Below are 26354 nucleotides of genomic sequence, written 5' to 3'. Positions count from 1 at the left end.
TACGACACATTTACCAGCTAATCATCACTGCACAGAGATGCAGGCAGTGTTAGGACAGATCCATCACACTCTATACCACACACACACACACAAATACACCTCATCATTTATGTGCTCATGGTGTAATTAGAAGAACAGAAAAAGGGAATGAATGGTAATTAACTCCTGAATGCAATTGTTAAGCGCCAGGGATCAAGAGGTCAACACTATATTAGTGACGGGCTCATACATCTTATTCACTTTCTCTGATTCCTTTCCACTCTTTTATGGTATCTATTGAAAAACAGCTGTAAGAGTAGCTATAATACATCTGGTTGACTTAGTATGCTTGTATATATAGAAAAACAGCCATATGCAGAATTATGTATGTTTATAAAATATGGAAATGAACACAGGAAAAAGACATAAAATTGAAGGTCTGGTTATGTACTCTTGGCTGTGTCCATGTTACGGGGCGTTTACACTGCACTTCACGCTCCATTCAAACACATCTGAACACGGGAGACTGGAAATGCAAGCTTATGTGAAGAAATTTTGCATTAGTTTGCGGTCGAAAGTTAAAGTTTGGTGATCTCTGACCTTCAAATCCATATGACGAGAGGACGTGTAACCAATAGAAGATGGAAACATCACACAATGCTGACTTCTTGGCTCAATACAAAGAATACATATTTAAAAGCTGCATATTTTATTGTTGCAGGAAAGTGAGTAAACAATATACTTTAACAACACTAGTGCCACCAAATGGAATTGCAAAAAATAAACAATGTTTTCAAAACGGCTTTCTGAATACGCCCCTTGTCTGCAGTTGTTCAAACAGTCAGATTGTCCCGTCCCCAACACACCCAACATTGTTGGGGCGGGTCTAAGCGGGTAGCTCAAAACAAACACAGGAATTTTTATAGCACCACAGAGACAGAGTGTTTACAGTTTTCGAGAAATTTTTTTTTTTACCTATGAATCGCTTTCTTATAGTTGTCTCTGTATATTAAGCTGGGATAAAAGAAAGTATTTTAACAATTAAAAAGTCACATACTTCAGCTTTCACATTTGAATATAACATTATTTGTGATGCTTTAGTTACTTACACCAGAAGCCCTCCAGCGTGACATCATATCCTGGTCCATTGCGTTGTCTGAAAAAAACATTGCATGCTCAAAACCTAATGTGACCACCACTTTACACATATTACATGTTACCATAACTAATTACTAAATAGATAAATAAATATTATTATAATAAATAGAAGCAGGTCCAAGTTCATGTTGTTCAGTACAGTGGTTAGGTGTTACAAATTCGACTCCAGTGAATCTTAGGTTTATTTTAATTGATCAGTTTCTGTAAAGGCACATACTGTAGGTTGGATCCCAAAAAGCTAATTTACATTTCTACTATTATTGCCCAGGAAAAAAGGTACATGTTGTCACTGCCATTAAATTGCCTATTATAGACCTTATTTATATAGATTATAGACAAACCATTGTTTTGGCTAACAGAAATTTAAATTAATACATTGTATAAAAACACAACATATATAACATATGACAACTTGCCCCAATAAAATGTGACAACCATGACAATTAATTGTCCTGAGACAAGCACACCAAATTTACCCTCATAATAGTTAGCCCTTGCCATGGATATGATGATATTAAAATTTTGTTCTGGAGGATAAAATTTACAAAAAATATTAAGACTTAAAATATTAACATACAAATCCACTGCTAGAGAAAACCAAGCATAAAGTAAAACCGTAGGGGTGTAGATTTCAGGGGGGATAAGGGGTGAGGTAACCCCCCTTAATAATTAAAACAAGCAAGTACAACGCCCCCCCTCCCCATTATTTATACCATGATCAATGGAAACATGGGTAATCAATGGATAATGGTTATATGGTGATGTATGCCTTAGCTTCTGTGACAACTTCCCTGATTGAAAGCTAGCCCAGGTCTCCCCTCCAGTAGCCTACGGAAATATATAGAATAGCAATTTACGGACATGGTATATAAAGTGTGACCGAAACAAACGGCTATAACAAACTATACAGAATCATGCTGTGTTATCAGATATAAATAATATCTCATTTATGAAAGTGAAATATGAAATCCCGAACCATATGCCACATCGCTGCTTGACACAAAACTGGAGCAAAAACATCCTCAAATAGAAGAATGCGCGTGACCGAGGGGAAAGTTTCGCATTTAGCTCCTCTCGTGAGCGCGCTCCTCTCAGATATGAGGGTAACCGCACTGGATCTCAGTCCCTAGATTTACATATAAGCTTCACTGTCTCGCAGACTTCTCCTCACCCTAAACTTTTGACTTTAGTACATTTTTACTGACCTGAAAGTGTCGTTCATTATAATACTAGCAGCTCAAATAGGAGAGAGGGAGGGAGCGCGCGTTAATTTGGCCATAATATCATAATTAGCTCTTGAGAAGGCGGGTTCGCACCAGTTATGCACCAAAGAAGCATATAAACATCCGTTGTCGCGTTAAAAATAAAGAAAGCAAGGAAGGGTCGATTATTAGGAACAGGCATGAGCACGAGGTCGCGGGTTGTGTGACAGCTGGGCGGAGAGACTGAAACTCCGGAGGCACCACGCGCACTGGGGTGGGCAGATGTGCGAGTGAATCAGCGCTCAGTGCTGTTGTTTATCCGAAGGGAGAGAGGGAGAAGAGAGCGGGAGAGACAGCCGTTTCCATTGCAGCGTGAGAATTTTGGGGGCAAATATGCAGCATAGCCGGATGATTTCTCTGATGCACGCACGCTCCGCGAGCTGCCTGCTCTTCTGGGTGCTGAGCGCGTGCTGGACGGCGGCGGAGGTGCGGGGGTCCCAATCAGAGATCCCGTTATCAGTGTGAGTAGAAGAGCATGCACTCCGTGTATTTATATGGAGAGAGGTTAAAAATATCCTGTTTTTTCAGGATCTACTTATTTCTAGAGTGCAAATATAATAGGTTTTAATAATATATGCATAATCTCTTAGTCTAAATATAAGCAGAATATATAGAAGAAGCCCTGATTTTTGTATTTAAGCTTTGTCTATATCTTTTTGTTGGTTTTGTGGTATTTTTAGGGTCTAGTTATTTCTAGAGTGCAAATATAAAAGGCTCCTAACAATATATGCACATTTAATTATATAAATATATGCAAATACAGAGAAGCCTTATGCATATGGTATAAAATAATTGCATTTAATATTTGCCAATATATACGTATATACAGTATAGAGAAAGAGAGAGTTTAAAACTGTCATTGATGGTGGCTCTAGTTATTACTAAAAGAACTACTTTTTTCTTAAGTTACCATAAATGAGAAACATAGGTAGAAAAAATCTGGATCAAATGCCCCTAATGCTTTTCTGTATAGAGGAAACAATGATAATTTATGACATTAGCTTTTGCCAACTGTTTTATTACTAATTTGTCATTATAATATTGCTCAGTTGGTATGGTATCATAATTTGTAATAATTCTGTGTGATTAAAAGGGTTCTTCCCCCAACAGGGTTAAACTCTGGGCTTCAGCATTTGGTGGTGAAATAAAATCAATAGCATCAAAATACTCAGGATCTCAGCTCTTACAGAAGGTATTTCCCCCACTTACACACACGCATACACTGACTGTTGCTGTGCAACATTCATGTGTATAATCAGAGGCTCCTGAGTGAGTGTATATGAGGTTGGTGTTTTGGATAAGGCTCATTACATTCAGTTTCTCTCCCCCAATCTGTCTCTTGCACCTTCCAACAGCTAAACACCTGGATAGCTGGAAGAGACAAATAGAATAATTGAATGTGTGTATAAATGACAAAGGAGCATCTAATGATGCAGAAACTTTGGCCACACTGTGTCAGCAGAGAGACTTATATTATGAAGTGAGCGCTTTAAATATTTTTCAGCTTTAAACAGTTCAGATTTTTGTGGTTTGTGTTTTGATTTGAAGCATTTACAGGCATAAAATGTTGTACTTTTCTATACGATTGAATACATTACTATGCTCTTTCAAATTGGACTGTAAATGCTGTAAAAAGAAAAGAAAAGGGGAAAGTAGAAGCAGACATACAGTATAAAGCAGACACCTAATAGCATAAAAACACCCTTGTGTTACTAAATTATTAGATATCCCATTTTCCATTTACATCCCTTTATTTTGAAGTGTAGAGTAAAGATAAGATGGTCACTAAGGTTTTGTGTACATACATAGTAGTGTTTTTGTTGTTACTTTGATAGTTTATATTGTATCGTTTTTCATTTTGATGCGGCAACGATTCCTTACTGATTACACAGAACCAGATAGGCCTACAACAGAAAAATTGGACGGACCCACAAATAATTATATTTATATTTTAATATTAAAGTTCATATCTATCGATTGCTGGTGTAACATTGTTCTGATGCAGATAAAAGTATTTTTTTCATAAACTGTGTGTAGTGTTGTAGATATTACTGCTATTTGAATGCAGTACGCACCGGCGTTATATACTGTACTACAGAACACACTTCATTTCCTCTCAGTTTCTACTGAAGGAAAAACAGTGATGGATGTTTGGAGATAAACCGCTCTCTCTCTCTCTCTCTCTCTCTCGTTCTCTCTCTCTCTCTCTGAAGTATTAATAAGTCTCTCAGTGTTGGTGTGAGATAAGAGCAGAGCTCTCACCATCAGCACACATATTATCGTTGTAATTACATTCTCACAGAATGTGTGTACGTGACTCCTTAACTGAACTAGCCCGGGTCTGTTTATAAAACAGCAGAAATAACTGAATCTGAGGCTTGGAGAATTACAGCTGAGAATTATGGCAGTGTTCATGTAATTTCGTTGTGAGTGCGAGGTATATAAAGATTCTCTGAGTCACTGTATCTGTCTCTCTCCTTTGAGATTGTGTGCAGTAGAAATAAATAGAGATAACAGACACAGTTATTTGTGACCACAAATAGTTGTTTACCTAAAACAAATGGATTTGGGGTTTTGTAGTTTTATTTTTCAATCTGAGACCAGTGTTGGCTGATATTCTCTCATAATAAAGGAAAAGTTCACCCAAAAATTAAAAATGTTTTTATTAATTTTTTACTCACCATAATGTTATTCCAAACCTGTATGCTGTTATGTGTTCTATTAAAAACAATAGGATCATTTTTAAAGAATCTTAACACAGCTCTTTTTCATACAACAACTTATAGTGACCACATCCGTGAAGCTTTAAAAAGGACAACAAAAAAAAAGTACCATAATACTATAATCTATGTCAAAATTGTTACTATATTCTATCCCTACGCCAAAGCTCTGAAATCTCATTAGCGTCCGCGAATCAAAAATGGGGTGCTGTACTACTAGGTTTAATGTCATTAGCTAGGTTTCCATCCACATATTTTCTTTATTTGAATTTAATGGGATATTGCAAATACAATGCTGGATGGAAACACCACGATACAAATAAAATCTCCAGAATGCCTGTTAAAAACTTAGACATACACATTTACTGATTTATTCCTATACAATTTATAAAGGATAAACCGCAAGTAATTTATTACATTTAATAAAAGAGCCACAGTTGCTTCAACTTCCATTTACATTTCTATTTTGCACTAATTTCCCAAGAAGTGACTATATATTTTTTTCTTAAACACATGGGATGGGAACGCTGCTTTATTTGCAAATTGTTTTTGCGATATTCTGAAATTGGCTTAACTTTGTCTGTTTCTCACACAAAGCTATCGTATTGCTTCAGAAGGCTTGTAATATAGCACATATGTCCTGTGGACTATATTTTTTATGTTGTTTTTCTGTCCATTTTGGACCTTGACAGACATGGTCACTGTTGTTGTATGGAAAAAAGCTGTGTAAAGATACTTTAAGATATCTCTTTTTGTCTTCCACTGAAAAACGTACAGAATACAGTTTTTAAACATCATGAGGTCGAGTTAATGAAGGTCACGAGTAAATAACAACATTAGACTATTAATGTCTGTTGTGTGTTTTTATTAGGAATCTGTTCCCAGTTCAGTTCTAAAGTGAATCTTCAACCCTAAGGCCACATCCACGCTAATCTGTTTAAGTTTAAAAACTTCTGAGGTCATTGTTTTCCAAAGTATGTGGTTATGGAGAGCGTTTTCGCAAGTCCCCATTATCAGTGCTGTTCCAGTATGGATGAAAGCTGTAAACCTAGCGAAATGAATGTGTTGTGTACGTGGCCTAAGTGATAATAACACTGATATATATATATATATATATATATATATATATATATATATATATATATATATATATATATATATATATATATATATATATAGAACTGGTTTGCTCATGGCGTAATATCAGTGAAGCCACTGTGCCGCCATATTGCTATGCCCAAACATTCCAATGTCCCTATTGACTTAATAGGAAATCATCTAATTTCAGCGAGTAAATATTAATCATTCAATCACTGATTTTATATCTGAAATCTGCATGTACATCCCTACAACGCAAACGTCCTACACATTAGGGTGACCATACGTCCTCTTTTTCCCAGACATGTCCTCTTTTTCGGACCTTAAAAAAGCGTCCAGTCGTGATTTCTAAATTTGCGAAAATGTCTGGGATTCGGCTTTAGTTGCATTATGATTTGCATCTGATCTAATACAAAATAACAGACATTTTCAGACTTATTTATTGTGAACATTGAAGTGTTTGTTCAGAGTTACTTGTTTTATGTTTTTTATTTAAAAGTGCCTTTTTCTCGCGGTCACTTGAATAAGAGTGCGTCATCGCTCTCCCTCACGCGCAGCGCCTGAGGGAGACACGCAAAACAAAGCTGGTTAAAATTAAACTGATACGCTAGGTTTAAATGGCAAACGAACACATCATTTATGGCATGTATCCATGTATGACAACAGCGAGTGCTTCAGTATGAAAACAGGCAAATCTCAGGCATTTTAGGTGAATTAAAAATCCTGGTTTGACTTCAAGGACCCTCCGAGGAAAACGGACATGTTGTCACCCCCAAAACAAGCAAATATTACAGCTTTTCATACTTACATTACAACTTGTGGACAGTTTTCCCACTTACTTTGGTGAATGTTGTGCTGCATTGATAGGCTGATCACTGGGGCAGGTGAATTATCTGACATCGCGATCCGTGTATTATCTTCTCCCTCGTAACAAATATTATCCATAACGAGCAAATTAAAAATTAAACATGATTGTAACTAGAGGGCGAAATGCAACTGTCGTATCCACAGGTCGGAGATGGTGAAACGGGTGTGTTTTCACCTGTCAGTCACTGATGCTCTATGGCAGTTTGGGCATACCAAGATGGCCGCTCGAACACTTCCGGTGGCTTCACCTCCTGCTGGCAGTTTAATGTTGCGTCAGTGATACATTTCTATATAAATATCAGTGGTCAATAATGAACTTGTTCCATCATCCTACCAATAATTCCTCTTACATTTACACATTGTACAATGTCCCAGCCAGTTGTGTTCTCTCTTCATTGCTGTTTCTGCGTATGTTTGCACTTTTTTCCATCATCTTGCTCAGTGGGTGTGACCAGTGGGTGGGGCACAGGGCCAATAAACTGTCTTTCAGAAGAGCTGGAAGCAGAATGGGAGGGATGAGGCAGCAGGCCGGTTCATTAAGGATGATCGTTAAGGGTGATCATTAAGCTTGTTATGCAAAATTACCTGATTTTTACACAAAGGAGGAAAAACAGTCATATAAATGCCACCCTTTGTTGCTTCCAATTGTTTCATTGCTTAAAGTTCCACATCACAGCAACAGAATAACGGATTGTACAAATACATTACCATTAAGCATCCTTACAGTGAACAATTTTGCAGCATCTGTAGAATATTATGGCAAAACCTTGTTTATGTTTACACTGTCTTGTCCAAAAGCTGTGTGGGAACATACGGAAGAGTCTGGTACACTCCCTGGGACTATTTTGGGATGATCATCACTATTGATGAGTGCAGTATTAACAGTTTTGATTATTACTTTTTTGGGCTGGGGAGAGTGCCGGGACAGAGGGTGAGGGGTGGGGAGGCAGGACAGGCGTGAAATGAACTGTTCCACCTCAATAACTCTCCATGGTCTCTCTCTTAAAGGGGTAATTTGCTATATGGTGTTGAGATGTACGTTGCGAAGGGGGTGGTGGTACTGGAAACATGTTTAGGGTGAGATGTGCGAGAGTGTTTTTATGTGGAATTTGATGTCCTACTGTCTTTAAAAAACTGAATGAGAATGTATAAGAATGGAAAAGGGAAAGTGTATATATTAGGTCCTTCAACTGGTCACCATTACTTTTAAGTACATTTTTTAAATAACAGGTCTACTGATAGACCTGATGGGGGGGGGGCGGGGCAGGGTTATGTACATACTTACATGTAGGTATGACATATGTTTTGCTTACAGAAGAGTATTTTTATTTATTTATTTATTTATTATCAAAAAGGCTAAAAGTGTTGTAATGTGTAAAATGTGTTGTAAATCCTCTGGTTTTTAATACCTGAGTGTGCCTGAATAGTCTTAATATCACAATGCCCTTTGAGTGGTGTTGCTTCAGTTGTCGCTTGTTCTGCAGACTCAGCGTTGTCAGTGGTATAGTTCATTATCCTGACTCGCCCAGGCTTGACAACTTATTATCTTTCTCCTCAATTCTGACTCCATTTCAATTACCCTCCAACAATGCGTGGCCCTTTCGACAAGCCACGCCCAGCTTCCCCAAAGCAGCCCACCCACAACGCTTTCTACCGACCAATAACAGACACTGCAGCAGCAGCTGCACCAATGACGGACACAAGATTGAGCGGGAGAGTATTTGTTATCAGCCAATCAGAGCGCGGCTGCTGTCAGCGAAAGGCGCAGCACTGCAAACGCTTATCAGAATTCTGGAGACTTGTGGCAGTAACTCGAAGAGGAACGACAGCTGTATTAAAGCAAAGACAATGAAAAGCGCAGGTCATAGAGATTTGTGGAGGCCTGCGTTTCCTGCCCCCGTCTGGCCATCACTGTCTTGCGTCATGTTTTTTTTTCTATTTGTCTTGTCTCTCAGTCTTCCAATGCCACACACGACTGCCTCCGCCAGATTTGCATACGTCTACATTTCACTATTCAGTTCACTACACAGTTCACTATTTACTGATCACTGACAAATGAACGTGTCATACTGTTTATTGGTTTTGTATATCATTAGACAAAAAGATTATCTTGGGTCCCCCACCTTTAGGCTAAATAATTGGCCTTCTCAGGGGCATTAGTAAAAAAGATTTAATGAAGTTAACATTGAGTATTTTAGAATTTAACATTTTTACAGTATTTGGAGAAACAGAAACAAATTTTTTTTTTACATATTCTCTGGCAAAACAGATATTTGCTTATGAGGTAACTAGATATAACAATATAATCTGTGATATTATGTGACGATTTTTAAACCACAAGGCGAAATAGGCTACACAGCATAAATAGAAATGTTCGTTTAAGCTCTTTTCATTGACCATCAGAATAAACTTTTCAGCAGTATTTAAAAGGGAACTCAGTATATTGCACCGCTAATATTAATGCAAATAAATCCGTTTTCATGTTGCCTTATTAATGTGTGTGATATCGTTGTGCTTTTATTGTTATAATGTTTCCAAGGGGTTTATTTAGATTTAGAAGTAGAATAGCTTAGGCTACATTTCTATTTTCTATTAGTCTACAATTGCCATACGCTGCATTAAACCATGTCATGAGTTTTTACAAGTGTTAACTGACTTATTGAGAACTTTATGCAAATTAATTATTTTTAAAGGTTTTTGTGTTGTTCAAATCCATGTGTGTTTTGTTTTTGTTTTTTGTTTTTGTTTTTTTTAGTCTTCTGTATTTATCCAGCCTTGAGCACACACACACACACACACACACACACACACACACACACACACACACACACACACACACACACACACACACACACACACACATTAATTTCCATCTGTATTCACACTGCAGGTTACGTTAAAAAACATTTTTATTAATTCATTTATCTTTAGAAATACAAGGAATATGAGAAGTCGGTGCGAATAGAGGACATCGACGGCGCAAAACTGGTGAAAAATCTGGCGCAGAACATGGAGGAAATGTTTCGGAAGAAAGCAGAGGCCACACGAGTAAGTATTCACTTTGATTGTAGACCGATATTTAAAGTAAAATAATTTTAAGTAAAAGAAGTTCTCAAATGCATGGGTCTAGTTCGGTTTTAGCAATATTCCAAGCAATATTAAAGCCTTAATAAAAAGAACTAGCGTATATTAAAGGAGGCTATTAATAAATAATAATAATAATAATAATAATTATTATTATTATTATTATTATTATTATTAAACTATCAGATGTTTTGTTTAGCCTTTTGTGTAAGAATTCTGCTCGAATTGTTTAAATGCTTTTCTCTGCATTTTCCATCACTCGTTTATTGTCTTTGATGCTGCATCCGATACGACTTTGAAGTTTATTATAACGTGTAAAAACGCATCTCGATTGAAGCTTCTCCCTTCTATATAGAACACCATGTATACTTTCCCGTTATAACGGCTCGTGTCAATATTGTTTAGAGAGGTACACACAACCCAGTGTGTCCACAGCCCATTTAATTGCCTGTGTGTGTGGAGTGTGTGGAGGAGATAGTGTTATCTAACTCCTGCAGATACACACTGTCATTCTCCCTCGAAGTTTATGATGCAGTGAAAGGTGAAAACAAAATCATGAAATAGCCTACACCTCATCCATGTGTACTTATTTGAGAAAACGAATGCACGTGTAGCCTATTTATGCAAAATAAATGTAGTAGGCTACACTTTTGCTGGACTTGAAAGCAGCTGATGCGGTTTACAGAAACGTAGACTCCGACTATTGTCTTTGTATTTCATGAGAAAATAATGATATAAATAAAATAAATTATTAACACATTTTCGGTTTTATGCTTGCTCTACTATAATTTCCGGAGAGCACTCTGTTCGGCTCGCTCAACACTTTCTCTGAAAAAAAATAAAATAATAATAATAATAATAATAATAATAATAATGTAACTTAATTTTCATTTTATTATTTTACTGAACAGCTATGTGTAATATTTCTAGAGGGTGTTTATAAAGTTGGCACAAAACCTTGTTTTTGTTTATGATGTTATCATGTCCTCGAAACGCGACAGATATTAATTATTTTTCCTTATGCGCTTTGTGGATTGGAAGCAATTATAGCACCATGTAACTAAACCTGCACGCCAGCACTTTTCAATGAGGACAAAGCACTGTCCTTTACACAAACACGCGCGCGCAACCGAGTTGGGCGGAAGAAAACAATCCGCCAAAAGAAATAATATAGCCTGTTTACAAGGAGCAGATAAAGATCAAATTGCCCTGTTTTTCTTTTAAAGAATCTAGATCACATTTTATAATCACTTTAATTAATAAATCACTATATAATTCCTAATAGATCAATTGTCCATGTACACAATATAAATATGAAAATATGAATCAAAATTACATTACATTACTAATTAGCCTATATAAATAGTGGACCCACTTTATATTGTATATGTACTTAACCATGTGATACAATGTACTTATGTATATAGATGTTGTTGCATTGTAATTACATTTAAGGTACCCTAAACCTACCCCTACCTCAATCTCAGTTGCAGCAAATGTGGGAATTTTTCAGAACAACATGTAGTTTCACAGTAACTAAATACTATGTATTTAATGTTAGTACATAGCAGTTAAGGCCACCTAAAATAAAGTGTGACCTGAATAGTTATATACATATAAAGATATATATATACACATACTGATAGTTATGAAAGTCATTATAAAGTCTTTAATGTGAGCTTTTAGACATATCTAAAGACTATTATAACAAAGCTGCATGATTAGATCCTGTTAATAATTTTATAACATGCTACATGGGACTATTCCAAGTTTCTATTGTTTTCTCTGCCATGTTATTTATAGAGGCTGGTAGAAGCAGCAGAGGAAGCTCATCTACAGCATGAGGAAAACCCTGACCTACAGGTGAGAGAGTCTGTCATACACAGTATGTATTTGCAGCATTATAAAGGGGAATTTTCAGCACCATGGACAGATCTCTATTCAGAAAGTGTCTAAAAAAACCAACCGATTCAATGTATTGGAATGGAACATGACTGTAATTAATTCTGAATGGTAATCATATTATATACAGTATGATATATAATTTATTATATCATTATTGTAATGTTAATTATATTAATGTTTAATTTTTTTCTGGGGTATATTATACAGTAGAATAGAATAGAAAAGAATTTTAGGGGATATTTTATGGTAAAGCCATTGCATTCATTGCAGCAATGTTGTGGCCTTGCTCTATGCAAATATCCTGTACATGACCTCCAGCTTAGTTATTGAAGTGAATTATATTTATATATATATTTATGTGTTGGAAAGATAAATGACTTCACGTTGGCTGCGCTATTCAGGGACAAATGGAAAATTCACTGAAGCAAAATATGCTTAAAATAATGGTATCCCCCCTCAAATAATGAATTCATGCAATCATGCTCTGGTACGTAGGAATATATTTCCAACGTTTCATAAACTCTGAATTTTTTAATCCACATAATTAATTACAGCGAAAGTCGGTGTGCGGCTTCTATATTTCAATAAGCATTTTTTACAAACTGTATCCTGATGGTTTTAAAATACTAACAAATCCTTGGCAATATTTAAAGTCTAAATGTAACTGTTACTAAACGGAACATTACACCCAAGGATGTTTATTTTAGAGCTTCAAACTCTCTATTATTACACACTAATTTCAGATCAGTACTGTTGATTAAAGATAATATTGTATTTATAATTAATCTGATAGATAGACAGATAGATAGATAGACAGACAGACAGGCAGGCAGGCAGGCAGTGTGTTGTGATCAATTACAAATACTTGGGAGAGACAAAAATAAATAACGATAAATACACCAAATATGCATTGAAATAGAAATAGTGAGAATAGCATTATTTTATTGTTATATTATTTTATGTTTTTTCCTTACTTGTGTGGTTATATAAAAACACACCTTTCAGTAAATACTCTGTTTTTATAGAAGTTCTGGCTCAGAACCCAATGAGACCGGCACTCAGTCAGGTGTACACCTCCTGCTGTTTGTTGATAACCCTCAAAAGCTTGTCATAGTACTGCCAGAAATGCTGAGTGTGGAGCATTTCTCCTCTGCCTCAATCCAATCCCCCCCCCCCCAGGGGTGTATCATAGGAGCGCCCAGCCGTGGTATGAGCTGTCATTGCTGGGCTTTGTAGTGATGCCCCCCACCCCCCACCTCCAAACACGAGCGTTTAGCCAAGCAGTGCAACGTGCGCACACACACAAATACACAACACTTAATGGTAAACACAAAGGTGTAACCAAGTACACTCACCCTACCGATAGATAGCCTCTTTTCACAAAATGACCTCTGTTCCAATAAAGTGAGAGGTAGTTTAATCATGCTGTGCCTCTGGACATGAACTAAATGTTCTTTATAGTTCAAACATAAAGTGGGGTGCCAGCATACAATTTTGTAGCTGTAGAGTTCATACACTACAATTTTGGTTTAATAGCTTAAACACAGTTTTTATGCATACCTCAGTTTCCCTTTGAAAAAAACAAAAAAAAAAACAAAACAAACAGGTAACACTTTACAATGCAACAACTGCAAGGCTGTATATCCCTTTATGCTTGGGTGGGGCCACGAGAAATGAAAAACAATCATTAAAATATTAACTACAGTCTTGACTTGACTTGACATAACCAAACCTGAACAAGTGGAGTGGTGGTGGCGTAGTGGACTAAAGCACTGAACTGGTAAGCAAAAGGTTATTGGTTCAATCCCCACAGCCACCACCATTGTGTCCTTGAGCAAGGCACTTAACTCCAGGTTGTTCCAGGGGGATTGTCCCTGTAATAAGGGCACTGTAAGTCACTTTGGATAAAAGCGTCTGCCAAATGCATAAATGTAAGTGCTTTGGAATTTGCAGACAAATTAGAAGTGTTCCATTTTGATAATTTATATAAAAAAAATTGTACTGTACATATTATTGCAATCACTAAAAACATCAAACTGATCAAATAGCCATGTGTCATATGTTGTTGGAAAGCTCTCAAAGAGTAGAATACAACCAGCCTATTTGTTTTACTCACAGACTAACATATAGCGAATAATAGCTAAGTATATTTATCTTATGTTGGTGTTGCTTATATGCCGCGTTTTCACTTATAACCTTACAACAAATAAACGGAACATAAATTATCACATAGCATTACTTAGAGGAGGCGATTATCTATCAAACGAGCCCACACACAAGGTAATCGGGATGCATAGATCATTAGATAACCCACACGAATCACGTTACATTTGGCCACCAGGAGATGGCGCCATGTAAATGACGCAGACTCATTGAGTCAAAAGGCACTCATTCTGTGAAATCTCATTATTAAAATCATGTCTCCATGCTATGCATAGCTTTATTCATTGTTGTGTTTTCATGTGTAATTAGTTTTTTTTATGTACAATTATTATGTTTTATTTGTTTGGAGAGGCTTTTGGACACTTGTAGGTGTTTCTGGACTCTATGATAAATTATTTTTGTAATGCAATAACATTTTGATTGCTTTGTCGTATCAACACAAACATTTTCTCAGATACAGTTGACATGATTGGGAACAAAACAATAGCAGTTTTTCGGAGCCACCTTATTTAAACCCAGAGATATATAATGTCAAATAAGAAAAATAAGAAAAATTTTTTTGCTCAATTAAATTTTTTTTATTTTTTTTATCAAGTACAAATGGTGTGAGATACCCATAAGCCATTGCACTTGAATAAATGATGTCTGTTTGGTCTTGCCAAGGGAACTTATGGAGAAATGTAATAATTGTTATTAAAACTAATGTAGTTTTAATTCTTATGACTATTGTTGTTGTTTTGTTGTAGCTGGTTTATAGTTGTAATTTGTGTGAAGTAACCATTAGGATGATTAGTGTTACCTTTGGTGAACTTGGAGCCTGTTAAATATACAGTAAGTCATTCTTCTCTTTTCAGTTGTCTTTTACAAAAGTGCAGATTTATGTGCACCAAGAAGTACTGAGAAGAATCCAATGTGCCATTTGGCTGACTGAGATTCCAGTCATAAATTCCCTTATACTGTATTAGACGTGCTGTATCTCAATTTAAACAATTTCTTAAAAACAACAATACTTTAATCACAGTTGAGTTTAGTTTACTTGTAACTAGTAAACTGTACTTAAATAATTAAGTTCACATTACTTGAGCCAAATAAGTATGTTTACTTAGAAAAAGCATGAAAACTGACTGCCTTAACAAATCTAAGGTCAATTAATTATGTAAAATAATATTATTATTTTATTATAATATTACAGTATTAAATATGTAAAATAATATAGTTAATTGTTAATGCATTAGGTATCTTGAACAAATGTTAACAACTAGAAACGTATTGTAAAGTGTTACCAGAACACAAATGAGATTTCTTTCATTTCTCAATTGTTTCTCCTAGACAGCAATGAGATAAAATGGAGAGCAAATATAGAGCAACTAGAAAAACCCCAGTAATCTCACTTTTGTCTTCTCAGGATTTTCAGAACAGATCCCAACAATGCTCAGATTTGCCAGATACCAAAGTTTGCATTCAAAAGCCATTATGAACTCTTCCAACAGAAAAGTATCTGAGCTATACCATCCACATTAAATTTACAGCTCTATACTCTTACTGTCAAAAATTGTCTAATTTGTGTTTACTTTTTATTTATTGTGTTTACTTACCCAAGTAAGTTTAGAAGAAATGTCTGAGACAAAATTGACTCTTAAATTAAACAAAAGTTAGACAAAGTCTTTGTGAGCTTTGAAAAAGTAACCTCTAAGCAATAAAATGTTCTTTTGTGTTGCATTAAAAAAATGGCCAAAACCCCCCCCAAAAACCTTGGGAATACTGCAACACTAGCGAATGAATTTTAGTCATATTTTAATAATACCAATATAAAACTTTTTCATAACTTTTTCACTCTTTCCGTGACAGGTTCCATAGGGAGTTTATTTGAACAAATGTTTTTTTTTTTTTTTTGTACAGTACGAGTATTTCAACGCGGTGCTGATAAACGAAGTGGGTGAGGATGGGAACAGTGTGGAGTTGGGAGGAGAGTTCATCCTGGAACCTAATGATCATTTTAATAACCTGTCCGTCAACCTCAGCCTCAGCGTGGTCCAGGTGCCAACCAACATGTATAATAAAGGTAATGCACCCTGCTTTTACCTGGGTGTATAGAACGTGAATTACAATGTTGCCTGACACAAAATCAGCGTGTTTTTTTTTTTTAATGTTAATTTGAGCAAATTTGGAAATAATTGTGGTAATTTATCCAGATTATTTAAGAGACTGAGAAAGCAATAAACTGGAATAAGTGAAAGTATTTTAACATTCAAAAAATAAAAAAATTACACACTTCAGCTTTAACATTGAAAATATTACACACCTTTAAAAAGATTTAGGGAAGTTGGCTAATATGCAAAAACAAAATTAAGTAAGCCATTTATAGACTGATTTTTCAAAAAGTGTAAATATTGTGGTTCTGTGGCACTTTCAAAACTTTGACCTAACCAATGGCATTAGTTTGGGGTAGGAATATGTGTTTGGCTAGATAGAGAGAGAGTTCATGAAACCTCTATTTGGTGCCGCTAATGTCACAGAATTTACACATTTCACCAAGCTTTGAATGCTGGATATTGGTCTTTTATATCCACCAGGGAAGATAGCCCCTCTGCTGACCCTTAATGCAGAGTGAAAGACAGAGAGAGAAAGGTAAGTTATTGTGTCATAGAGCAGTGAGAATAGTCAAGCACCTCAGGTCATTCCGAAGTTACTGATCCAAGAACAAACTTCTCAGTGTCACTGCAGCACTATGGGTGAATAACTACCTGGGGACGACGCAATGAACAAAGCCAAGGGCTCAATGTCCCAGTGAAAAGTGCGAGTAGAGAGTAATCACTCTTAAAGTGGCTGTTCCTTTGTGATCTGTGGAAGCTGCAGTGGGCACTCACGCAAGCTGGATGCGCCTCGTCCCTTTGTGTGCACCCGTAATGGCCTTTCATTGGCATCGCTTTGTGTGCTGGAGGACAAAGGAGAGAGGTTTTTTATGTATTTAGGTTGGACTGCGAGCAGAAGGAGGGGTGGAACTAGGATGATGTGATTTAACAGCTCTGCTTGTGTCTTGTTATACCACAAATCTAATTAGGGTTAAAGGTTAAATTAAACTGTTTTAACAATTATTGCAAATTATGTTTCTAATTAATTTTGTGCTCTAAAGCTCTATCTATCTCTATATACTGTATACAGTTTTGGACACTTAAGCCACACTTTAAAATATATGAATGTCATTGCATTAGATAACAAATATCGTACCAATTGCCTTTTTTTTATTTTGATAAAGATAGCACTTTCAGGCAAAACATTTCACAAAAAGCATTTTGTAAGGTTTTAAATGATTAAACAATAGATATAATGTTTAAAATGAAGACTGAAAGTACTTTGGCACTTATATTACATGTGATGAACCATACCTGTAGACAGGGGTGACTGGGACTAAAAAGTGGCCCTGAACTTTCTGGCCCAGAGCGGCCCACCAAACCCTGCCCACAACACACCATAACACACCGACTCATTTATTGCATTTTCCAGCTCAATTAAAAAAAGTTTTGTGGAAAAAATACATTCTGTTGATCGCTAGTCATGACAACGGTCTCCACCAGTGCAAAAATTGTCATAACTTTAAAACATAAAACTGGATTTTTTAGAGAAAGTGCTAAAAATAAACACTTTATAGCTCAGACAAATAACATGTCCGAAAACTTTTTTTCCCAACATACAGATGTTAGGTTAAAATGTACATGAAACTACAAGGGAAAGTGTGTATTTTAGGTGCTGTGACAAGTCAGCATTTCTTCAAAGTTTTTAAAGATCTTAATAACCTTTCAACTTTTTTCCAGAAGTGCAAATAAACTATTGTCTTAGTTAATATGAGGTTTATATATGAAGTATAATAATAATATATTTTATATGTACTGTATATATAGCTATACAAGACCATAAAATGTTTTTAAACTAGTTAGATGAAGAAAGTGTCACACAGCAGGACACTGATGACAATGCTTAAAATTTCATGCCAATTACCCACAATACTGTGTAAATGTTTTTTTTTTTTTTTAAATATATGAAAACAAAGTTGGCCAGAATATGTACATATATAAATATAAACAAATATAAATATATGTAAAAGTAATAATAAACATACCTCTTAAAGTGTAGATATTTGCAGATATTTTGCAGATTATTTGTTTGTTTCATCTTTATATCTGCAGTTTTAATTTCTTCCCCAGATTATTCTTGAGAAAAGTGAAAAGCCCTGTGCTTTGACAAGCACTGTTTCTGCTATTCTTTAAACAAAGTAAGCCTCAAAGACTCAAATTGCCACAAAATAATCTTATTTTCTGTATTTTTATCAGGCGTGAACATTATTCAGCAAGCCGCACTTCAACTCCCTGCATTATGAATAAATTATGCAAATGAATATGTACTGGTCATAGCTTTACTGTTTGCAGATTTTATATATACGCTGCTGTCATTGTATTTGTTTTAACTTGCAGTTATTTGTCATTTTGTGATTATTTAGAGCTCATCTTATACTCAGTATGTTGTTTTTGGTTGTCACCGTTATTGTGATTTGTATGTCAGAAAATTTGGCCCACAGGAGGCACAGTGTTAAAGGGTTCAAAAGGAAATGCCTCACAATGTGCAAGAAATTTCGAAATAGAGGTCATTTAATTATTTCAAAATGAAAGCCATTGAATGGCTTTACCTTCATTGAATATTCACTCTGTAATGGGATCTGCGTGAGCATGATGGAGCCCAGGGCGGCTGCCTATTTCGCCTGTAGAACAGGCCGGTACTTGCGTAGCAAAGAATGTACTCAGAATTGTGCCAAAAATAAAAAATTTTTAGTGAGTGGCAGTTCTGCAGATGGAAACACCTTGTTAATGAGCTTGCCTTTCAGCTGACAGAAAGGCTATGGTAACTCAGATAACCACTCTGTACAATTGTAGTGAGCAGAATAGCATCTCAGAATGTACAACACGTTGAACTTTGAGGCGGATGGGCTACAACAGCAGAAGACCACGTCTTGCACTTTATTAGGATGATAGTGTTCCTAATAAAGTGCTCAGTGAATGTATATCCTTTTCTATCTCTTTTACTCTTTTTCTCTCCTCGTTCTTTTAGACCCTGATATAGTTAATGGAGTCTATTGGTCGGAAGCCTTGAACAAAGTTTTTGTGGATAACTTCAAAAGAGACCCATCGCTTATTTGGCAATACTTTGGAAGTGCTAAAGGTTTTTTCCGACAATACCCAGGTGCGTAATGTGTGTGGAATATCAGTGCTTGAAATTGATGAAGATCAAACTGGCTGATTTCGCTAATGTTTTAATTTTACAGACCATCAGAGAGGACATAAAGAAAATTCATTCCATTAATCAAAGCCTTTGCTGGAGTTATATAATTAAATCACATCTTAGTCTTGTGGCATTATTGTAGTGAATTTACATATGTAATCTATAATTGTGCTAAACGGATGACAATGTGGTTAAAGAACTCCTCTGTGGAGATGTACCACTATTTGAGTCCACAAAGTAAATCTGTATAAAACTGTAAACGGTAAAACATTAAATGACAAGTGTAACAGTTAAAGGCTGGGCAAGGAGGAGGCGGGAACCGGCTGAACAATAAACATAAACTTTTAATGCCTAAATTAACTTAAAACAACATAAAACATAAGGACACAGACACACATGCAATGCGGCCGCGTGCGTCTCTCTCTCTCTCGAACCGGCATCTCCAGCTGCCCCTTATCTCGCTCTTCCACTGGTCAGCTGATTCAGCGCCGGCCGTGCTCCATCACAGCCCGGCCACGCCCTCCTTCTCATCACAACCCAATTTGGAATGCCCAGTTCCCAGTGCGCTTTTAAGTCCTTGTGGTCGCGTAGTGATTCGCCTCAATCCGGGTGGCGGAGGATGAATCCCAGTTGCCTCCGCGTCTGAGACCATCAACCTGCGCATCTTATAACGTGGCTTGTTGAGCACGTTGCCATGGAGACATAGCGCGTGTGGAGGCTTCACGCCATCCACCGTGGCATCCGCACCCAACTGACCACGTGCCCCACCGAGAACGAACCACATTATAGCGACCACGAGGAGGTTACCCCATGTGACTCTACCCTCCCTAGCAACCGGGCCAATTTGGTTGCTTAGGAGACCTGGCTGGAGTACCTCAGCACACCCTGGGATTCGAACTAGCGAACTCCAGGGGTGGTAGCCAGTGCCCCCACCCCCCACCCCCCCACAACAAGACTTAAATATAAATTGTTCTGAGATACAAAGATATTTAGATTTAAAGGTTTATATGTATAAAATAAGAATAAAGTTCTTTATGCATGTTTGTCTTAAGGTGTAAAGTGGCATCCAGATGAACATGGAGTCATCGCATTTGACTGCAGAAACAGAAAATGGTATGTTTCAGAATTACAAATATTTTGTTTAAAAGAATAGTTCACCCAAAAATGAAAATCAGTCATCATTTACTCACCCCCATGTTGTTCCAAACCTGTATGACTTTCTTTCTTCCATGGAACGCAAAATGAGATGTTAGGTAAAATGTTACTCTCAGTCCCTATTCACTTTCATTGTATAAAATAAATAAATAAAAAAGAAAGAAAAAGAAAAAGATGCAGATGATAGAAATATACCTTTAAATTATTTATTAAAAAGTTTCTTATTATTATTTTTTACTTGTTTATTTGCATATGTTTTGATTTTTCATGAAACACATTATTGCAATAAATCCTGACCTACAGTAACATTTTAGCTCACTCTAAATAACAGGAATAATCTGGACACAATAACTGAATTATATTATCTTATATTATAGTATATGAACCCCTTTATCCCAATGTTTGTGTCTCAGGTATATCCAGGCAGCCACGTCTCCTAAAGATGTGGTGATTCTGGTGGACGTCAGTGGCAGTATGAAGGGTTTAAGGTTGACTATAGCTAGACAGACAGTCGCTTCCATACTGGACACGCTGGGAGATGACGATTTTTTCAACATTATTGCAGTGAGTTAATCTGAGAAAAGTGTTTATATGAATTACCATTGGTTAAATGCTTGAGATTTCTGTGATGAAATTGTCATGACACACTCAGTAAAAGTTCGATTTCAGTCAGACTAAAACAATAATTTGTCTTTTAAAAATGTAATGTAAATGCTTTAGTCGGACTGAAATCACACCAGTCCGAATTTTGTGAAGTCGGACTAACAGAGCTAGACAATACATTTGCAGCTCGGCTTCATCCAGCATGTATACACGTCAATTGGACCACAATTGGCCTCGGCATTGTGCACATACATGCTCCTAAAGACAAAAGTGACGCACAACATGTATTTAACGCTTCCTCAGCTGACATCCTTCCTTTAAATATTAGAATGCGCATGTAAACTTGGAGAGACAGTTGAAGACTGTAGCTCGACTATGCAAAAACTTGCTGTAACTCAATTATAACTTTGCATGTATGCATGCTGTGTATTTGTCTTTTATTTTATCTAAAGTGCTTTAAAGGTGTCATATAATATTTTTAAATTATTTTATTCTTCCTTGAGGCCCAATGAAGATGTTTGTCAAAGTTGCTTACATGAAAAACAATCATATTTTCAGTTTTCATGACCATTTTCTGCCCTCTCTCTGACACTTAAAATTAAGCAAGCCATTTGTTTTGTGTTTTTGCTGTTGACTTTTTTTTTTTTTTTTTAAAGTAAATGCTTTCTTTGCATTCAAAATGAGTAACATATTTTACTCATTATTAATTTATATAGAACCTATATCATATAACATTGAATACTTTTTGTTTTTCAAAGGATCAAGATGAATTGGAAACACTTTACAATAAGTTTCCATTTGTTAACAATAGTTAATGCATTAGGTATCATGAACTTACAATGAACAATATATTTTTTTTTACAGCATTTATTAATCTTTGTTAATTAATCAAGTTAATTAAAATACAATTGTTCATTTTTGTTTCATAGTGCATTAACTAATGTTAACATATCAAACTTTGATTTAAAAAATGTATTACTTTATGTTAAAATTAAAATAAACCAAAATTAATAAAGGCTGTAAAACTATTGTTCATTGTTAGTTCATTTTAACTCATGTTGTTAACTACTGTTAACAAATGGAACCTTATTGTAAAGTGTTACAAATGAATTTGCCATTTTTTCATAAAGTACTGTATGTTTCCTAGTAATACCCACAAGTGATGTAACAAATTTTCGCTTGAAATGCTATATTAATGTTCACTGTGTGTGTTCCCAGTACAACCAAGAGATCCATTATGTGGAACCTTGTCTAAACGGTACTCTCGTTCAAGCTGACAGTACTAATAAGGATGTATGTCTTTCTTTTATTAAACAATGCCGCACACTTTCTGTCTGTAATTGCCTCTTTCTCAATGAAATTACAGCTCCTAAAACATATCTAAAAGCCATTCTTCATGTTCTTATTCATCAGCACTTTAAAGAGCATCTGGACAAGTTATTTGCCAAAGGAATCGGGCTCCTGGGCAATGCCCTGGGTGAAGCTTTCACGATCTTAAATGAGGTGGGTAAAGATTACCATAGCAGTGAGATTACGGAGGTCTCGTATCATTAGTAGTTTTGGCCTTTATAGTTTTGGTGCATGCCGTACGTGTGTGTGTGTGGAGTGAGAGTATGCATTTTGTCTGCTGGTTTTGCAACGGTGCAACGATCTCGCTGTTCTGCCCCCTCTGCACGACACATCTATCTCTCCCTGTGATTAATTGCGGTAATTGGCAGAGCTGATTAATAAGCTGATGAAAGAAGGCAATTGTGGACGAGATAGTGCTCAAAGTCAGTCCAGTTGCACCCTTTATCTCTCTTTTCTCAGGCCGCTATTCTCGCTAAGAGAGGGAGGAGGGGAGATGTAGAGAGACATGAAGGAGGATGGGGTTATATCTGTATTTGTCACATTCATTAGAGTCAGGCCATTAATATGGTAATCGTAAAACCCAGTGTCCGGGCCCCTTTAAATGACTGCATGTGTTTGTGTCTGATTGGTCTAAAGTGAAAAAAAAAATTAGATGCAGCAGTCTTTAAAGTTTTGGAATGACGTCATGTACTGCATCGCAATAATGTTTGCTTGGTGTAACAGACAATAATGGAAAATACTAAAGCCTGATTATTATCAGAATGCAAGTTGGTCAGACAGCGAATCTTCTTATAAAGTTATAAACTCCAAAGGGATTTTGTTTTTATGCTAAGCATGTCGTGAAGATTTGATCACATCTTGCTAATCAAATGTGATTGAGCAACTTTCTGCAAGTACATATGGTAAAAATTGTGCACAAACAGCATAATCATTTGGTATAAAACTAGATTTGCATTTTCTGAAAGAAAAACTAGTGCTTGCAAGGCATCAATACTATCCTTTTAGTTTCTGGTAAAATGACGGTAAAGTTGTAATCGTTTTCTGCATTAATTGATAATAAAATGTGATCTCATCTTCATCAAAGTCTCAAGTATACACAAAACACAATGTGCTTAAGCTAACTGCACAAACAATTTTTTCAAGAATTCTTTAATGTCTTTATTGAACACATCCCATTAAACATTCACAGTGCTGTGGAAAATTTTTTTAACCCCTAGGCTTATGACATCAACAAAAGATAATTAGAGTCAGGAGTTGGCAAACCTGGCATCCAGTTAATGAAATGAGATTGGAGGTGTGGGTTAGAGCTACAATGACTTATAAAATTCACTGAAATATTTTCAGTGTGCTATTCACAAGAAGCATCTACTGACGTTGTTCATGCCTTACTAAAAAGAGATCACAGAGTACCTGCGATCAAGAATTGTTGCTTTGCATGAAGCTAGAAAGGATTGCAAAGTTATCTAGAAAAATCCACAGTAAACCAAATTGTCTATAAATGGAGATGATTTAGTACTGTGGCTACCAGTGGCGATTTCTCAGGGCCAGCAAAGCCTTCTCTGGTGGTGTAACATGGCTCATAATTAAATATTTTTTCATCCTTTCATTCTCATTGACCTTTTTGCCTATGTATTTTAAATCACTTTCCACTCCTAATTCATCTACAAACAAATAGCAAAAAACAAAAAGTTTATCCAATCAGAATTTATTCCTCGATGCTTACAAGCAAAGTGTGACAACTGTTTCACAAATCGCATGCCTGAAGCCATGCTCCTTAGCCGAAGCAGTGCGTGAGTCTGAGCTACACCCCGTCAGACCTTCAGAATTTCTATAGAATCCCTCAACAGTGCAAGTGAATAGGCATCTAAAGTCAGATTGTCAGATTCAGCAGCCAATCAGATTGATTTATTTGTTCTTGGTGGGTGTGGTCTTTACGATATTTCCCAGTTGAGGCCTTTTAGCTGGCCTTGAGTGACGCAATCACGCTTTAAGTGATGTATGTAATTTGAATGCGAAGAGCATGAGATCTTGCTGATGAGTCGGCTGTCACCACTGCTGTTGAGAAAGAGATCCTTATGGATATAAAAACCTGAGATGTTCTGCATGATCATGCGATTGATTAATTAAACAGGAAAGGAGGACTGATTTTCACTTCAAGCAAATTGGTAAGTGCTTTTTGCATTGTTATAGCATCATCAGGAGTTTTCTAAGTGTAAATTAGGCTGCTTGAGCATTCAGTGTCGGATCAAGTTTTGAAAAGTAACCATGTACCCTGACGAAACAAAATTTATTGCAAGCAAAATTTAAATCGCAAATATTATTAGAGAGCTTTTTCTTGGTATTAGACCTCCTTGGTTCTGGCTTTCGTGCGTGGACGTGTTTTTAAAATGTCAATTGGTATTATTAGTTGACTGCCATGTAATGTATGATATGGTGTCTTATTCTTTGTGAAACTGTGTTTTCTTAATGGCATGAATCGCACTGAAGGCCTAGACTTAAAATGCACAGGCCGCGGCTGGTGGCTACTTTCCCTAGAAGTGGCTGTCCAGCCAAGATGACTCAAAAGGCACACCACAGAATGCTCAATGAGGTTAAAAAAAATAACCATAGAGTGACAGCTAAAGACTTGAAGGAATCATTGGAACTGGTTAACCTCTCTTTTCATGAGTCTATTAACAGTTATGGTGTCCATGGCAGGACACCAAGAAGGAAGTCGCTGCTTTCCAACAAAAACATTACTGCGTACCTGAAGTTTGCCAAAGACGACCTTGACACTCCACAATGCTACGGGAGAAAAAATTTGTGTACTAATGAACCTAAGGTTGAATTGTTTGGGAAGAACACGCAGCACTACGTATGGCATAAAAGGGCACCACATGCCAACATGAAAACATCACCCCAGAGAAGAAGTATGGTGGAGGGAGCATCATGATTTGGGGCTGCTTTGCTGTTTCGAGGCCTGGACCGCTTTCCACCATTGAGGGAAAAATGAATTCCCAAGTTTATCAAGATATCCTACAGGATAATGTCAGAGTGGCTGTGCACCAGCTGAAGCTCAGTAGAAGTTGGGTGATGCAGCAGGACAATAACCCTAAACATCTAAATAAATCCACTACAGAATGGCTTCAAAAAAAGAAAATCCACCTTTTGGAGTGACCCAGTCAGAGCCCAGACCTTAACCCAATAGAGATGCTGTGGAATGACCTCAAGAGAGACGTTCACACCAGACAAGCAATTCTGTAAAGAAGAATGGTCCAAAATTCCTCTTGAACGTTGTGTAGATCTGATCCGCAGCTACCGGAAATGCTTGGTTGAGGTTATTGCTGCCAAAGGAGGATAAACCAGTTATGTAATCCAAGGGTTTACTTACTTTTTCCACAGCACTGTGAATGTTTAATAAAATTGTTCAATAAAGACATGAAAGATTATAATTGTTTGTGTGTTGTTAGCTTAAGTACATTGTGTTTGTCTATACTTGTGACTTTGATGAAGATGAGATCCCATTTTATGATCAATTAAAGCAGAAAACCAGCTAATTCCAAAGGGTTCACATACATTTTTTGCCACCGTATATCAAGCTTTATTGGCAAGATAAACTTGTTCACATTGCCGATGCATTATAAGACACTATACATACAGATATAAAGCAAATTTAATGCTGAAGTTTAATAAGTTTTAGTTTAAAATCTTAAAATTATTGTTTTCTCTGGCTGGCATTCAGTCTATATCAGCACACGCT

The 26354-nt window shown here is 36.4% G+C and overlaps 2 protein-coding genes across 9 annotated transcripts in view; one reads left to right on the top strand and one right to left on the bottom strand.

The window, feature by feature from the left end:
• LOC127426102 (parapinopsin-like) overlaps positions 1-2415 on the bottom strand; it is a 44723-nt gene extending 42308 nt beyond the window's left edge. Inside the window, exons 1-3 of the mRNA XM_051672626.1 lie at positions 2343-2415; positions 1089-1135; positions 955-993 (exon numbers count right to left, since the gene is read on the bottom strand). The gene's annotated coding sequence lies outside the window, so the exon portion shown is untranslated. The remainder of the gene's footprint in view (positions 1-954; positions 994-1088; positions 1136-2342) is intronic.
• LOC127426073 (voltage-dependent calcium channel subunit alpha-2/delta-3-like) overlaps positions 2238-26354 on the top strand; it is a 92073-nt gene continuing 67956 nt past the window's right edge. For 3 of the 8 annotated variants that reach the window (XM_051672569.1, XM_051672565.1, XM_051672566.1), the window contains exons 1-10: positions 2238-2860; positions 3510-3591; positions 10016-10132; positions 11972-12031; positions 16136-16298; positions 19337-19468; positions 20560-20620; positions 21076-21226; positions 22484-22558; positions 22679-22768. In XM_051672569.1, the coding sequence (XP_051528529.1) occupies positions 2733-2860; positions 3510-3591; positions 10016-10132; positions 11972-12031; positions 16136-16298; positions 19337-19468; positions 20560-20620; positions 21076-21226; positions 22484-22558; positions 22679-22768 (1059 nt within the window). In that variant the 5' untranslated portion in view covers positions 2238-2732. Of the gene's footprint in view, positions 2861-3509; positions 3592-9134; positions 9369-10015; positions 10133-11971; positions 12032-16135; positions 16299-19336; positions 19469-20559; positions 20621-21075; positions 21227-22483; positions 22559-22678; positions 22769-26354 lie in introns of those variants that run through there. The other 5 variants (XM_051672571.1, XM_051672567.1, XM_051672563.1 and 2 more) reach the window with 4 other exon arrangements.

The sequence above is a fragment of the Myxocyprinus asiaticus genome, chromosome 35, assembly GCF_019703515.2.
Source record: "Myxocyprinus asiaticus isolate MX2 ecotype Aquarium Trade chromosome 35, UBuf_Myxa_2, whole genome shotgun sequence".
Lineage (NCBI taxonomy): Eukaryota > Metazoa > Chordata > Actinopteri > Cypriniformes > Catostomidae > Myxocyprinus > Myxocyprinus asiaticus.
This window is presented reverse-complemented; position numbering and strand designations above follow the sequence as displayed.